The sequence below is a fragment of the Camelina sativa genome, chromosome 17 (assembly GCF_000633955.1).
Source record: "Camelina sativa cultivar DH55 chromosome 17, Cs, whole genome shotgun sequence".
NCBI classification, from domain to species: domain Eukaryota; kingdom Viridiplantae; phylum Streptophyta; class Magnoliopsida; order Brassicales; family Brassicaceae; genus Camelina; species Camelina sativa.
The window spans coordinates 35,313,540-35,325,557 of NC_025701.1; the positions used below are offsets into that span (position 1 = coordinate 35,313,540).

General features: G+C 34.7%; 3 protein-coding genes across 3 annotated transcripts in view; 2 read left to right on the plus strand and 1 right to left on the minus strand.

The window, feature by feature from the left end:
• Nucleotides 1,901-8,380, plus strand: LOC104759021 (disease resistance protein TAO1-like). Its single transcript, XM_019239269.1, has 7 exons — nucleotides 1,901-2,454; nucleotides 2,542-3,664; nucleotides 3,756-3,983; nucleotides 5,060-6,832; nucleotides 6,962-7,039; nucleotides 7,600-7,717; nucleotides 7,832-8,380. Exons 1-4 carry the CDS (start codon nucleotides 1,955-1,957, stop codon nucleotides 6,266-6,268), a joined length of 3,060 nt encoding a protein of 1,019 aa, XP_019094814.1. The 5' UTR covers nucleotides 1,901-1,954; the 3' UTR covers nucleotides 6,269-6,832; nucleotides 6,962-7,039; nucleotides 7,600-7,717; nucleotides 7,832-8,380.
• Nucleotides 8,651-9,672, plus strand: LOC104759022 (60S ribosomal protein L21-1-like). Its single transcript, XM_010481997.2, has 2 exons — nucleotides 8,651-8,954; nucleotides 9,270-9,672. Exons 1-2 carry the CDS (start codon nucleotides 8,718-8,720, stop codon nucleotides 9,525-9,527), a joined length of 495 nt encoding a protein of 164 aa, XP_010480299.1. The 5' UTR covers nucleotides 8,651-8,717; the 3' UTR covers nucleotides 9,528-9,672.
• LOC104760097 (DNA ligase 1-like) overlaps nucleotides 9,934-12,018 on the minus strand; it is a 5,220-nt gene continuing 3,135 nt past the window's right edge. Inside the window, exons 3-5 of the mRNA XM_010482946.2 lie at nucleotides 10,711-10,759; nucleotides 10,444-10,613; nucleotides 9,934-10,122 (exon numbers count right to left, since the gene is read on the minus strand). Coding sequence (XP_010481248.1) covers nucleotides 9,934-10,122; nucleotides 10,444-10,613; nucleotides 10,711-10,759 — 408 coding nt within the window. The remainder of the gene's footprint in view (nucleotides 10,123-10,443; nucleotides 10,614-10,710; nucleotides 10,760-12,018) is intronic.

A 12,018-nucleotide genomic window follows, 5' to 3' on the forward strand; every position in this document is an offset into this window, starting at 1 on the left:
TTAAGTAGACTCTAATTATAAGAATCTGACCTAAAAATTCATTTGATAAAAATCAAACTAAATTTCTTTGGCATTTTTGACTTTTTTCAAGGATGAATGCAATCGAGTAAATATGAAATTTTCATACAGGAATAAGGATGAATGCAATCGAATAAAATTAAACTTACTGTGCTGTAAGATGCCTGGCTATAAACTCCTGGTGGTACGCGTGTTTATTGTATTGCAAACTATGAACATTCAACTGACAGTTGTGAAAAACAGAGCACTCTGTTGGTATGAAGTCTCATAGTATAAACAGAGGACTGTGTGAAAAAAAAAAGAATCTGAAGAAATCAATCCTTTCGTACACGAATCTTTAAAACACGTTGTTGTATTATTTGAAATATAAATTTATCTGACAACATTGATGAAATAAGGAGATTTCCTGGGACGCAAGATATAATTGTGTTCTTTACTCAGTTAGGTCAATATCAGACCATTTATTCACCTTCTCCATGTGTCTCCCATTGTTCATTATAAAACACAAAACACAAAATTGTATCTTTATACTCTTTGGATTTTTTCATAACGACATGAATATATATCCTCCATACAAAACAGTCTGATGCAGTATCTCGTCGGCGGATGTGAAGTAGAAACCGTGTACGTGTGAACTTAGACTAGTCTATGGAAACTTTTTTGCTCTGACTGAGTCCAAACATTGAAACTGAATATGTGTGACTTCGAATTTTGATGGAGACTTTCAATGAATTTGCTTGTGTATTTCATATCATTACTATTTCCTTCTTAGAACTAGAGTGCCACAACCATTTTTCTGAGTTACTATGGCTCTGATTGGTAACATGATTTATTGAAGTTGAGTTGCAGAGAATATTATAATTCGATGTAAGTTGCAGTAAAAATTATGAGGTAAAAACAACAGTTTGATGTAATGCATCGCTGTAAAAATATGATTTATTAATCTTATCAAAATTACTGACTGGTGACATTTTTGTGATAGATGTTGCAGTATGTATTATTTGATTATAATTATTAAAAATATTATTGAATATATTTCACAAATTTATTAGAAAAATAAATAAATAATAAAATAATTTTAATTAAAAAATTAATTACATGCATGCCATAATATTTACAATCTTATCATAGTTAGGTCTATGCCTATTTTCATTTCAAATGATAATAAAAATTATAATTTAGGAAAAATATAATATAACTAATTAAAAAAAGTTATTAAATAAAAGAAAAACAGTAAAAATTATTTTTATTGATATATGAATTAAATAAAAACAAAAACAATACTTTTTGTATTATATAACTGAATTTTCGTTTTTAATTAACAAAAAAAAGATAACTCAACTTACCACATCTTAACTCATAGAAATTTCCATGATGTTGAATAATGTTTTGAGTTAACAATTTTACAAAGGATATAACTCAAAATTGTAAGTCAACCATAACACATTGTAACTCAAACTCAACTTTAATTTTTTTAGTTTTGTTGTTGATTGGTAACATTTTTGAATAATCTATGAGTTAAGTCCATAACTCAACTTAACTCAATGGTAACTCATGTTACCAATCAAAGCCTATACTTCTTCTACAAGTGAGAGACTTGAAAGAGACGGTAGGGTATGTCTTCTTCTATGAACTTTACAAAGAAATTTCGGTTGAAAAATTGAAGGACCAATAAAATTTATGAGAGGAAATATCAGAGAAATTGCAAGAATGGTGGAACCTACAAACTACTAGACAGCTAAGACTGTGAAAATATAAACTTTATTTTACAGTAATTAAGCTTAAGTTATCTCTTATCCAAAATTGTGTGAACCATCTGAGTCAATGGAGTCAACGTTCTATGTCATTACACATACAAAGTCTCTTTGTTAGTCCATACTTCCCTCATAGCTCTATTATTAGATCTCTGATCTCAAATCTTCTCTCTATCGCAGTAATGGCTTCTTCTTCTTATTCTTTATCTCTTTCATTTACTTCATCTTCTTTGTTACCAACCTGGGAACACGATGTCTTTACGAGCTTCCATGGGAAAGATGTACGAAAATCCTTTCTCAGCCACGTTCTCAAGGAATTCAAAAAGAAAGCAATCAAGTTTTTTCTTGATAACGAGATGGAGAGAGGCAAGTTCATTGGTCCTGAACTCAAACAGGCGATCAGAGGATCTAAGATTGCTGTTGTCTTGCTCTCCAAGAATTATGCTTCTTCGTCGTGGTGTCTTGACGAATTGGTGAAGATTATGAAGTACAAAAAAAAGTTGGGTCAAACGGTGATTACCATTTTCTATGAAGTAGATCCAACTGATGTAAAGAAGCAGAAGGGAGATTTTGGGAAGGCCTTCAAAGAAACTTGTCAAGGTAAAACTGAGGAGAAGATTCAGACATGGACCAAAGCTTTAAAGGATGTGGCCACAATCGCAGGTTACCATTCAAACAACTGGTTCGTGTTCTTGACTTAATTTCATTTTTTATTTTAATATATCTTTGTAGCATTCGAACTGTATAAGTTGATCTTTCTTTTTGTTAGGAATGATGAAGCAACCATGATTGAAAATATTGCTACTGATATTTCGAAAATGCTTAACCATTTGACACCATCACGTGATTTTGACCATTTAATTGGGATGGGAGCACATAAGGAAAGGATGAATGGGTATTTGCGTCTAGATTTGCATGAAGTGAGGATGATTGGGATTTGGGGTCCGGCCGGGATTGGGAAGACCACCATCGCGAGGTTTCTGTTTAACCAACTCTCTGGCAGTTTCCAAAATAGCGCATTCATGGTGAATATCAGAGTAAACTATCCAAGACCATGTCTTGATGAGTACAGTGCAAAATTGAAACTACAAGGAGAAATGTTGTCTCAGATGATATACCAGAAAGATATCGTGATTTCTCATTTAGGAGTTGCAGAACAACGGTTAAGACACATTACAGGGCTTCTCGTTCTCGATGATGTTGATCGGTTAGCACAACTAGAAGCCTTGGCAAAAAATGTTGAGTGGTTTGGTCCTAGAAGTCGGATTATCATCACAACAGAAGATCTAAGACTTTTGAAGGCACACGGGATCGAGCATATATACAAGGTGGATTTTCCATCAAATGATGAGGCTCTTCAAATGTTCTGCATGTATGCTTTTAACCAAAAAACCCCTGAAGATGGTTTCGATGCACTTGCTCGTAAAATTACATATCTTGTCGGTGAACTTCCTTTAGGACTAAAGGTTATTGGATCCCACTTTCGAGGATTGTCCAAGGAGGAGTGGCCAATGGAAGTATCAAAGTTAAGAACTAACCTTAATGGGGATATTATGAGCATTTTGAAGTTCAGTTATGATGCTTTATGTGCTGAAGATCAAGATTTATTCCTTCATATAGCTTGCTTTTTCAACGATAGAGATATAGAGATAGTGAAAACATATCTTGCGGAAAAATTCAAGTATTTGAGTCAAAGGCTTTACAGTTTAGAGATGAAATCCCTCATATCTATTGTCGATTCTTGGTCAGGCGAGTTTGGAGAAGAATATAATGCGTATATAAATATGCATAATTTGCTTGTCCAACTAGGTAAGGAAATCGTTTGTAAACAATCTGCCACTGAACGTCAGATTTTTTTTAGCGTTGAGGATAGTTGTGAAGTATATACAACGGTAAGTTTTGGCACTTTTATTTCATGCACTTTTTATATACAACGTGAATTTATCTTATTATCTCTACTTAGTTTTGGGTCTTTTTTTTCAGAAAGCCTTTGAAGAAATGTATAATCTCCAGTACTTAAACGTCAACAACAATCATCTAGACGTTATTTCTTCTCCTGGATCTGATCTGAACTTTGTATCTCCAAAGCTACGATTACTTTATTGGTCGGATTTCCCGATGACATGTTTGCATTTTACACATAACCTGGAGTTCCTTGTTGAGATAAGGATGATAGGCAGCAAGCTTGAAAAGCTGTGGGACGAAACTAAAGTAAGTCATTTGATATTTTTTTTTTTTCAGTTTTTAGTTCAATGGTATAGAGTAAGTGAATCATTGGGCTGTTAATTTGTACATAAAATTAACTTTAGTTATGAGTCCCTCTGTTTATATTACTTATTCTTGTAGTCAATTTCACACATAGTAAAGAAAACAATTAAAACTCTCCTTTTACTCCTTATTAATACACTATCATTTGATATACACTAAAACCTCTATAAATTAATAATTTTTACATTTTACTAATTTATAGTAATATTATTTTGTCGATAAATTAATAATTTTTATATTGTAAATTAATAATTATTAATTTGTAGATATATATTTAAAATTGTTTAAATTTTTTAAAAATTATGAATTGAGATAATCTTAGCAAAATAAGATTAGACTTTAGGATGTTATCAGTTTAATTAGAATTGATTTTTTAATATTTAGAAAACTTTGTTAACAATAAATTACAAATACTCTATAAAACTATCAAAATGAAAATGGTACTTATGTAGAAATTGAAAACTTTTTAAAAACTTAGCTATATTTATGACATGTTATAGAGTACTCTTTATCATTATAGTTTGAAAATACAATATAACAATTATTTTATAGATATGAGTTCTATAAGAAAATTCAAAATTTTAAAGCATACATATATATATATATACATGATTTTAATTTATGATATTATTGTGATCATATTTTACATGGAGACTTCAGAAAAAAAAATATTTTATTATCTTATCAAATTTTGTTATTTTTTACATTGATCCAACGGGACAAACAAAATTTATTAATTTTAAGAGATTATTAATTTATAGATGGTTTACTGTAAGTAATTAATAAGCTAAAAATTAGGATAACTTTGATTCATAAAATTGCATCCTAAATACAAAACCACAAGTTACAGTATGAAACAAAAATCTAACTCTAAATCGACAATTAAAAAGAAACAGAAGGAATATATTTTACTTGCCCCTCCGTTTTTAGCATGGATATGTAAATTTTTATACGTATTCATTTAATTTATGTGTTCAACTTCTAAGTGTATCAACGTAATTGTGTATTTGTCTTTACAGCTGCTTCCAAATCTCAAGCTGATGGATTTGTCCTCTTCCAAAAACCTGAAGGAGCTCTCTCCCTCTATTGGAAATGCAACTAATCTCAAGAACTTATCTCTTATTGGTTGTTCAAGTCTGGTAAAGCTCCCTCCCTCTATTGGAAATGCAACTAACCTCGAGAAGTTAAATCTCTGTAACTGTTCAAGTCTGGTAAAGCTCCCTCCCTCTATTGGGAATGCAACTAATCTCCATAATTTAGATCTTAGTGGCTGTTCAAGTCTGGTGGAGCTCTCTCCCTCTATTGGGAATGCAACTAATCTCGAAGAGTTAAATCTCAGTAAATGTTCAAGTCTGGTGGAGCTCCCTCCCTCTATTGGGAATGCAACTAATCTCTTCGAATTAAATCTTCGTGGGTGTTCAAGTCTACTGGAGCTCCCTTCCTCTATTGGGAATTTAACTAGACTCTGGTACTTATATCTCGATGGATGTATAAGTCTGGTGGAGCTCCCTTCCTCTATTGGAAATTTAACTAATCTCCATGGCCTAGACCTTAGAGGATGTTTAAGTCTGGTGGAGCTCCCTTCCTCAATTTGGAATGCAACTCAACTCGATAGTTTAGATATCCATGGTTGTTCAGGTCTGTTGGAACTCCCTCCCATTACTATGGATCATCCTCGTTTGAACTTCTTATTTCTTAGTGGATGCTCAAGTGTGGTGGAACTCCCTTCCTCTATTGACAATTTAATTGATAGGATAGACTCATTATATCTTGATGGATGGACGAGTCTGGTGGAGCTTCCTTCGTCTATTGGGAATGTAACTCGTCTCACAACCTTATATCTTCAAAATTGTTCAAGTCTAGTGGAGCTCCCTTCCTCTATTAGAAATTTAACTAATCTGAAAAGATTACATCTGGATGGATGCTCAAGTCTAGTATCACTCCCAAAGCTTCCAGATTCCCTAAGGTTCCTAAAAGCAGAAAATTGTGAGTCCCTAGAGAAACTAGATTGCTCATTTTGCAATCCAAGTATTTGGCTCAACTTCGTTAACTGCTTCAAACTAAATCAAGAAGCAAGAGATCTCCTCATCGAGACATCAACTGATAAATTGGTGATCTTACCCGGTAAAGAAGTGCCTGCGTGCTTCACTCACAGAGGTTACGGGAGTTCCGTAACAGTGAAGTTGAATCAAAAGCCTCTTCGTACATCAACCAAATTTAAGGCTTGAATCTTGTTTGAAATTGAAAATGAAGGTTGGCATGCTCATTGGCACACAATTTGTGTGTATACCAAGAAGAATAAGGCTGGTATTCAGGAACGAGGGTCGGTGTCTTGTTGCATCAGTTCCAAACTGACTAAACATTCTGAATGGTGTCCAATTTCAGTGGATCATTTATACATTTTCGAAGTTGAAGTAGGGGATCAGGTGCCTTCCACCGAGCTTGTTTTTGATTTCTGTTACACTGCCAGACACAGTGACAAAACTAACGGAATAAAAGAATGTGGGATAATCCAGCTCTTGGAGCATCATGTTAATGGCGACGAAGAGATGTGTGAAAAGAGATCTGAAAAAATGACTGGATGATCATGTTGAGAAGCTTCAAATATGGAGACATCGATCGAGATCTGAGACAAAACCACTGAAACTCAAGTCAGACAGAGAGAAGCTAGCCGCGCGCACGAGACAATTTCAAGGTCAGTTTGCGTTTTTTTCAATACTCAACAACTTACTTGGCCGTGTTTTGAAGCCAAAGAGCAATAGTCATGGTAACAAAGAGAAGAGAAGATCAAGGTCAGCTTTGTAGATGGACTCTCTACATAACAACTGCTCGATCAAATGTCTTAATGGCAATTGAATTGTATATATCGACCATAGCTACAACAGGAAACTCCTCATGATTTTTTCAATTCAATCGTGTAGGAACGTAAGAAGAAGAGTCTTGATGGTGATGTTGATGCCATCCATGAAGATCTAATTTTTCCTACCTAAGAGAAACAGGTAAAAGGAAAACTTAACTAATCGATACATTCTTTGATTTATGTGTTTTGTCTCTGTCTTCTCATTTCATGACAAAGAGATTCATAGTTTTGCATAGTTGCAATAACTTAGCTTGTGAGTCTAACATGACTCTTCTTGTGTGGTTTCCTTTTCTCCTTTATGTTCTCTGTTTTATTATAGTGTTATATGAAATGAATGTATTTTGTAAGTAAATATTACTACAATCGGGCTCCTGTAATTTAGTAATCATATATTGACCTTTTAAAGTATGTTGCCGCAACATTTTTAATAGCATGGGTTGAAAGAGGTTTATTGGGTTACAAGTGACCTATACAGCAACTTGAAATATTTTTAGGTGTTTATGCATTTCAAAGTGTATTGAACTTCCTGTGAGTTTAATAACCAAATTAAATTTCCTGACAAGAAATTTCAACAGGTTGATTTTACCTGAAAATGAAGTGGCTAATCATATGCTAACACGTGAGTTGAGACAGTTTAAGAGTCTGTTATCTTTCATGTTTGGTGATGTGTGAATATTTTGGCTGTTATATTCATATTAGGAACAATGAAGCAGACCTGATGGATAAGAAGTTGCTATAGATATTTCAAATGTCTTAAATCGAGGAAATGTATTGGAGAATCAACCTGGGATGCTGAGGAGATCTGCGAGACAATTCAGTAAGCTCTTATTTCGTTCACACATGTTATATAAGGATATACTGTAGGTTTATAAGAAGGATCTCAACTCCTTGAACATGAAAATGACCAGAAATTTTAATGATCTTATTGAAGGTTACAGCTCCTTGTGACAGCGTTTTGTTTGCACCACAAAGATAATACAACAAACGGTCGGTTTGCATTTACAAGCCAAGAATCAGAAACCTACTTGCCGTGTTACGTCCGAAGTCATGGTAACAAAGATATTAGCATCAACCTTGACTGAAAAATGTAGCAGTTAATTAAGTTTTTTTTAAAATGAGGATTGTGAGTGAAAATACATACTCGCGAGTCGCATGGTAGTATGGTACACAGTATAATGTAGCTGGGGATTTGCATTGCCGTTTGCAGATCGCTTCTGAAATGGATTGCTCTTCGAGTCAATGTCACTCCAAATATGCATGCATTGTGGTATCAAGATTTTGTACTTGAAACAATACTTTGAAAGGAAGAAGGCTTATTTAGATAAGAGTGATCCATCCATGGTAGTGTTTCGTCAAGAATACTACAACTTAGTGTAAAAACTTTTGTTCTCATTATTTTAACTTGTAATTTGTCTCCTATATACAAAAAAAAAGTGTGACCTTTACATTGTCTTTGACTATAATTAAATCGAATTAAATTCAGACTGAACTAAACAGAACCAAACAAAAAATAATTTAGCTAGACGAAAACCAAATGAATTAAACTGAACCAATTCCAACCTGAGATGCTTAGCCCTATTTTAACATACTTGTGTCCAAATCTCCTAATTTTTGACAATGTAGGGGCATCCTGTAATTAACAAAACGATTACCTTCTCTTATAAACTTCTCAAATCAAATGGGTATTTACAACTCGACGGCCCAACAGGCCCAATATAAGAAAACCCTAATTCGCTTTATAAATTTCGTGCTTTTATCTTCACTCACGTTTTTCTAGGGTTCCAGCCACCACAGAGAGAGAGAGAGAGGAGTAAAAAATGCCGGCGGGACACGGAGTGAGAGCGAGAACTAGGGATCTCTTCGCGAGACCGTTCAGGAAGAAGGGTTATATCCCACTCTCCACTTACCTCAGAACCTTCAAGGTCGGTGATTACGTAGATGTCAAGGTTAATGGAGCTATCCACAAGGGTATGCCTCACAAGTTCTACCATGGTCGTACTGGTCGCATCTGGAACGTTACCAAGCGTGCCGTTGGTGTTGAAGTCAACAAACAGGTTTGTAATACGTTGATTTGTTGAATTTTAGTGTATCCGTTTGTATTTTGATTCATGGCTTGTTGATACTTGAGAGTTAGTGTTGATTGTTGAATTAGGGGTTTTAATTGATTTTGACTCTTTGGTATCTGTTTCAGTTCTGAAATGTTTGATTTGTATTGGTTTAGAAGATTCAAGTTTTGATTTTGACTTGAGATTTTGTCTTCGTATCTGTTTAGGCTCTAACTTAGAGCTTGGCTTATGTATTATATGGTGTGGGTTTTGCTATTTGGTTTGGAGTGTTACTTAATTTTGTGTTTGGGGTTTGGTTTATAGATTGGGAACAGAATCATAAGGAAGAGGATACATGTGCGTGTGGAGCATGTGCAGCAGTCAAGGTGTGCTGAGGAGTTTAAACTGAGGAAGAAGCAGAACGATGAGCTCAAGGCTGCAGCTAAAGCCAGAGGTGAGACAATCAGCACCAAGAGACAACCTAAAGGTCCTAAACCGGGTTTCATGGTTGAAGGTATGACCTTGGAGACTGTTACTCCCATCCCTTACGATGTTGTCAACGATCTCAAGGGTGGTTATTAAGTTTCTATTTACCAGCCTATCTACTCAGCATTTTTGCACTTGCTTTGTTATCTTATTGATGCTTTTGTATCAAAACAAGACTGATTTCTATATGGTATGACAATGCAGTTCAGATTTTGTTAGGAGAGATTGGTTTACATTACCATTTTTGGTTATTGCATTCTTTTTGTTTGTAAGATCATTTCTGCATTATCAAGAACAATGAATCTTTTTTTATTTTTTTTTTGGCAAACATCAAGAACAATGAATCCATATTGAAAAAAACTGAAACATTTTTATGAGTAAATCTCTTAAATTGTTAGTATGAGACATTTTGATGCTTTCTTCACCAAAACGATAGGTCTATAAAGCTACCATTGGAATTGTAACTGTGAATTAGTTTGAACCTAAAAAATAGAGTCGAAGATTAACTGATTAAGCCAATGTCTTCATCACCCATTTCCCTCAAGAAAATCAATTGCAATGCAAGAACAGACTTGAGCAGAACATCAACTCCAACGGATATCAACGTTTTCAAATATATAGATCTATACCGAGCCTGCTTCACTGCAAACTGGTCAAGATAGAAAGGTTTCAAATTTTCAGTGCGATGGTACTGAATTGATATAGACACTTGGAAATGAACAGAGATGACACACATACTTGGATAAAAACTCACCTGAAGATTTACTAATTTGTATTCTTGTATAATCTTTTATCCAAAGATAGAATTCAGAGAAATGTTCATTCCTTCTTGTGTTTCCAATTGAACTACATCAAGAAACTGAAGCAAATTTGAATTATTTCCATTAGCAATTGAAGCCACACAGAAAAACGAAAGAGACAAACTCGAAACAAAAGCTATTCTCAAACAGACGTATCAGTTGGGCTCGAAATAGCCACAACAGAGCCAGCCTGACTAGCAAGAATAAATAACCATGGCTGGTGAGGCAAGTGAGTAACCGAGCACTGTACCAATCAGCTCAACCGCTGAGCCAAACCATAACCATGGCAGAGCCAATGGAATGCTAAATGTTTTCACTTTCTTCACACGATCATCTTCTCTTCCTTCATCAGATTGAACAGTCTCAGTGAGTAACCCGAGCACTGCACCAATCAGCTCAAATTCCGAGGTCAAACCATGACAAAACAGCCAGTGGACGTTAAATGTTTTCACATTCTCCACACAATTGCCTTCTTTTACCTTCATCAGATTGAATAGTGGTTAAAACTTCTTCTACCGCCTTCACAACCTTATTCATAAAGTCGGCTTCAGATCTGTCAAATTCGAGTAAGAAAACAGAGGGAAAATGGTTAATACGTTTATAATTTTTTTTTTTTTTTTTTGCGTGCATAGGGATTTGGTGGTGATGTCTGATATATATAGTTAAGCCTAGGCATAATTACTCGTCACCCGCTTCGTACTTGCTACTCGGCTTGTACCCGTCTTGAAAATTCAAGTACCCGATGCTTGCTCTTCAACTTGCTGTTGTGTTTATCCGAGTCCCGCCTAAATGGTGTTAGTGGCTCTTATGTAAAGCTGCCACGTGATTTACAAGAACATGAGTTAATATTGATTAAGGATTGTTATGCTCTGACAATATTATATTTGAAGCCCTCTCTTTCTTGGCCTTCTTCTCCCTCTTCTGCATTCCCGTGGTATCCATGTGCTTGCTTGTTTACTTCCCGGTTTCAGATTCCATGGCCCTGAACTAATCAGCCTTTTTACCCTCTTTTATTCGAACTCATGACATTGAGAGATCATCAGGCACCTATGATGTCCGAGCATTTATAATTTTATTTTTTCGAATAGAATATGACGGCTTTATATAAGGTTTTCACAATCTGCTCATTTATATCTTTGTAACTTAGTCTGGTCCGGGATTAAAATGTCCAAGTGACATTCGTAGGTGGTGGTAGCTTTGAAATCAAGTTCCAATGGTCATTAAGTAAAATAAGTAACCCAAACATTAAACAAATTGACTGCTCCACATCATTTCACCTAATAAGTAATAACCATTACCATCAGTGTCCTAACATCAGAAGATAAAAAAGGAACTATCTCTCTAACCTCCACAATAACAGATACTCGAAGAATCCTGGAACGTAGTTTTCTCATATTACACAGCCTAAATTTCTACCTGAAGGATAACAACAACACAAGTACGAGCATCCAATCCATTGAGCCACATCATCGTTTACTTCTCTTGATGCCTGCCGATACTTTTCACCTGAAATACAAGATCAACCATTCTTTTTGAATCCAAACTCAAGATCAACCATTCTTCAACAACCTTATGGAGAATCCATATAATTCCCATTAAGGAAAAGAAAAACAAAGACATGGCTCATCACTTAATCTTTATGTATGTGTTAATGGGGTCTTAACTTCCTAGCTTGAATCTACCGGGCTATTATGCATATGCCTCTTCTAATTTTACCTACCCTGACAAATCTACACCTATCTTTATTACTACCATCCATAATAAAAGACAAAAAAAAAAAAAAAAAA

Bases quoted from the DNA above. Each gene is read 5' to 3' on its own strand.
- LOC104759021 (XM_019239269.1), top strand. From the start codon at position 1,955: ATGGCTTCTTCTTCTTATTCTTTATCTCTTTCATTTACTTCATCTTCT. The intron at 2,455-2,541 runs GTTCGTGTTCTT...TCTTTTTGTTAG, and splicing joins GGTTACCATTCAAACAACTG to GAATGATGAAGCAACCATGA. The intron at 3,984-5,059 runs GTAAGTCATTTG...TTGTCTTTACAG, and splicing joins AGCTGTGGGACGAAACTAAA to CTGCTTCCAAATCTCAAGCT.
- LOC104759022 (XM_010481997.2), top strand. From the start codon at position 8,718: ATGCCGGCGGGACACGGAGTGAGAGCGAGAACTAGGGATCTCTTCGCG. The intron at 8,955-9,269 runs GTTTGTAATACG...TTTGGTTTATAG, and splicing joins GTGTTGAAGTCAACAAACAG to ATTGGGAACAGAATCATAAG.